General features: G+C 33.1%; 1 protein-coding gene across 1 annotated transcript; it reads right to left on the bottom strand.

Moving 5' to 3' along the window:
• Positions 1-364: 364 nt before the first annotated feature.
• Positions 365-3,141, bottom strand: LOC134265797 (uncharacterized). Its single transcript, XM_062748008.1, has 2 exons — positions 3,006-3,141; positions 365-2,741 (listed from the first exon to the last, which is right to left on the bottom strand). The coding sequence occupies exon 2, from the start codon at positions 2,738-2,740 to the stop codon at positions 722-724; it is 2,019 nt and encodes a 672-aa protein (XP_062603992.1). The 5' UTR covers position 2,741; positions 3,006-3,141; the 3' UTR covers positions 365-721.
• Between the last annotated feature and the right edge of the window lie 248 nt (positions 3,142-3,389).

Here is a 3,389-nt window from a genome sequence, read left to right as displayed (position 1 = left end):
CCTTATAGATTCAAACATGGGTAGGCCAGGGGTGACATCATGGTTAGCCAAGGTTAAAGCTATTGATTACATATAGACCCTGACCCTGAAGGTCCCCTATTGCTTTCCATAGCATAGAGATAATTAAATACATTTAAATACCATGAAAATATATAGGGATTAATATTCCACATTGGATCATGTAGACAGGCAATTGTGGCAAAAAAAAGCTAAAATGTAAAAATCTTTTTGGGAACCATATATTTCTTCTTTTTATATTGTCAGATTCTATTGCAGTTTTATACTATCCATGGATGTGCCTTTTCTTTGCAGGCAAATACATTAACTAATCACGCTAATAGTAAATAAAAACTGACCACTCTTAGTTTTATTTACACCTTTAATGAAGCTACAAATCAGACGACATATGTGTTTCTTGGAACACTCTTTAGTTAATACATAAATGAATACATGACTTAAAGACATTTCATACTCTGCATTAATTATTGTATACTGTATTTTTTTTATTTACTCGATGACCAAAAAATATGTGAAAAATTCGTAGAGATAAATTAAATATTTCGAGTTAAATCTAAATGAATTATTATACTATGGTTTGTTATTTCCCAATAATCTTGCACAATCATGTCTCTGTATTACAAAGACAGGTATGTACAGGTATCCTTGTCTTTTGTGTCCATACAATTCTGTCATCATATAAATTTCATCATCCCATTTAATTTTACTGACCAGATTGAATTCTATCAATTCTTTTTATGGCTGCCTCACTTATCCTATTAACTTGATTCTCTTCTTCAACAGCCTTTTTGTAAGAGACCAAAGCGGCTTCCTTATGATCAGTGAGTTCTTGGCAGATCCCTAGTATCTGCCATGATATGTTCCTGAACTCGCTAAGCACGTATTCTCCATTGTCATTGTGAAGAAAGATAAGGAAATCATCTAAAGCTTCCTGTGATTTCCTTGCGTTAACACGACGGTAGCACAAGACCAATAGAAAATAAAGCATGACAAATGGAGGAATACCAATTGCAGGCATTAAATTTTTCTTACAGTCCTCCTGTTCCAGACTTAACTCGCTGAGATAAATAAGGTCACTATCTAATACTATGTCTGTGACAAAATTCCGATTCAATCTTATGGACCATGGTAGTCCTTCTACAGCTTCCCCGTAAGCTGAGTCATCTCTTGTGTATCTGTACATCAAAGAATTCTTGAACATCTCGATCTTTAAACTCTCCAAGACCTTTACGGCCTTTAGATATCTGTTTGTTTGATAAAGGAAAAGCGCTACATAAAGGGACGTGGACAGAAAACCTAATTTTCGTGACAACCTCAACATCTCATCAGATCTCATTTCTAAAAGATATCGTGTTTTATTAGAAGCATTTGTGCAATAAGACAATGTTTCAAATGCAAGTATGCGAAAAACTTCTGATGCATAGACTTGCATAAATGTTTTCTGGTACTTTGTAATTGTAAAATGTTTATCTTTCAGAATTTTTTCTAGCACATGTAAGCTTTTGATGGGATTGAAGATGATTTTTATTTGATAAAAAGTATAAGAGAATATTTCAAAGAAATATTCACCATCAAATTTAGGTATAGGAAGTTTAACTTGAAGGTCGACTGGGATTGGACAATTGGTATACCTACGTAATTGTTTTTCTATTGATGGGCTCAATAATAAACATGATGGCCAGATCCTCTCGATGCTGATAAGCTGCTGATACAAATTGTGCTGCACGTTTCCGTAAACCTTCCCAAAGAACATATTGTTTTCTGGAATGAAGAAGTTTGGACATACGCCATGATAAACGTAGTTGATAAAAGTTTCAAAACATATTCGGAAACATTCTAAAAGATTTTGTGGGTGCCACTCTGGTATGATATTTTGTTGAATAACCCAGAATAATACCGTTTTCATGTGATATGAACATAATGGTAATTCTTTAATTTCTTCTTTCAGGACCTCTTTAAGAAACATTTTTAGTAAAATGAAACACAAGAATTGGCAGTGACTCAGACAATCCGCGAGTTTATGCTCTGCCTGTGAAAATGAAATCCTCCATTCGGTCTTTTCATATAAAGATGAACGGTGACCAATTGGTACGACATGGCATCCGTCATTGATGATGTTCCGGACCATATGAGGTGGAGGCCAATTTCTACATCTACCTATCCAGGAAATGGCTTGAGTGGGCCAGAAGTCGGACTTGAAACAAAACGCGAGGTCAAAATCATTATGTCCCAAAGTTCCACTGAAACATGGACCGTGAGGGACAGATCCTGGTCCTCCGAGAATAGAACACATGATGTTACTGTATGTACTGCTAGAAATGTACCGTCTGTTATTCATAGGAAAACATGCAAATATAACATCAGGTCTGTTTGAGGCATTTAGCAATTGAAGAAGAACATAGCCGGGCAGCTTATGATCACTTTCCATCAATATCAGCGTAGTGTTTGGAAAATTGTAATGTCTGCCTTGAGATAAATCACATATAACTTTATGAGATATCGGCCATACCATTATGTCACTATCTGAACTTTCCAATCGAAATCCCTCTCTTTTGCTTCCACTGTACAAGACTCTGTATCCAAAGGGGAGAATTTGGTTATCTATTCTATTTTTTATGTCCATTATATCCCTTCTCATGTCCCGTTCTTCCTGCGAAGCTATTTCACCCTCTCGAGAGAGTCCGACATAAAGTTTTTCTGATGCACGATGTAAATATTCCATCCTGAATATTTTTAAAAATTAAAAATAAATTGTTAAGAGGTAAAAAAAAACAAAGGTAAAAATCAACTATAATTTACATTTTTTAAAAAATATTAAATAGATTATGAACTAAAATTGATATATAAACACTAACTGTTTAAAGATTATTGAGGAGTTTCTTTAAAAAGAATTTTTTTTAGAAATAAAGTAAATTTTGTATTCTAAAAATATCTACAAACATGGTCGTGTGTATTTATTCTCCAGTGTAAGGAAGGTTTAATCTTACCTCAAAATGAAATGTGCATGTTAAAAAGGAGATAAGCGCTGAAATATACAATGTACATCAGGATTATTCTTTTTATATGAATATGTTAATACAGACTCAAAGTTCGCATGCGCGTCCATTGACAACAATAAAACCGACACCAGAAGCACTAATGTATGCAGCTGTAGTCAGAGATTTTATCCTTGTCTCCGTAGATCTAGAAATATTTGTTATGTTTAAATCACTTATGAACTCTTGATATTATTAAAATCTGAGAATTCTTGGAAAGTAAACGATTCATGCATATAATTTTGCTCTTTATATATATATATATATATATATATATATATATATATATATATATATATATATATATATATATATATATATATATATATATATATA

Source organism: Saccostrea cucullata, unplaced genomic scaffold, assembly GCF_032062105.1.
Source record: "Saccostrea cucullata isolate Sc308-1 unplaced genomic scaffold, CSIRO_AGI_Scuc_v1 ctg1899, whole genome shotgun sequence".
Classification (NCBI taxonomy): domain Eukaryota; kingdom Metazoa; phylum Mollusca; class Bivalvia; order Ostreida; family Ostreidae; genus Saccostrea; species Saccostrea cuccullata.
The sequence above is the reverse complement of the archived record's forward strand: the minus strand, read 5'-3'. Positions and strand labels throughout refer to the sequence as shown.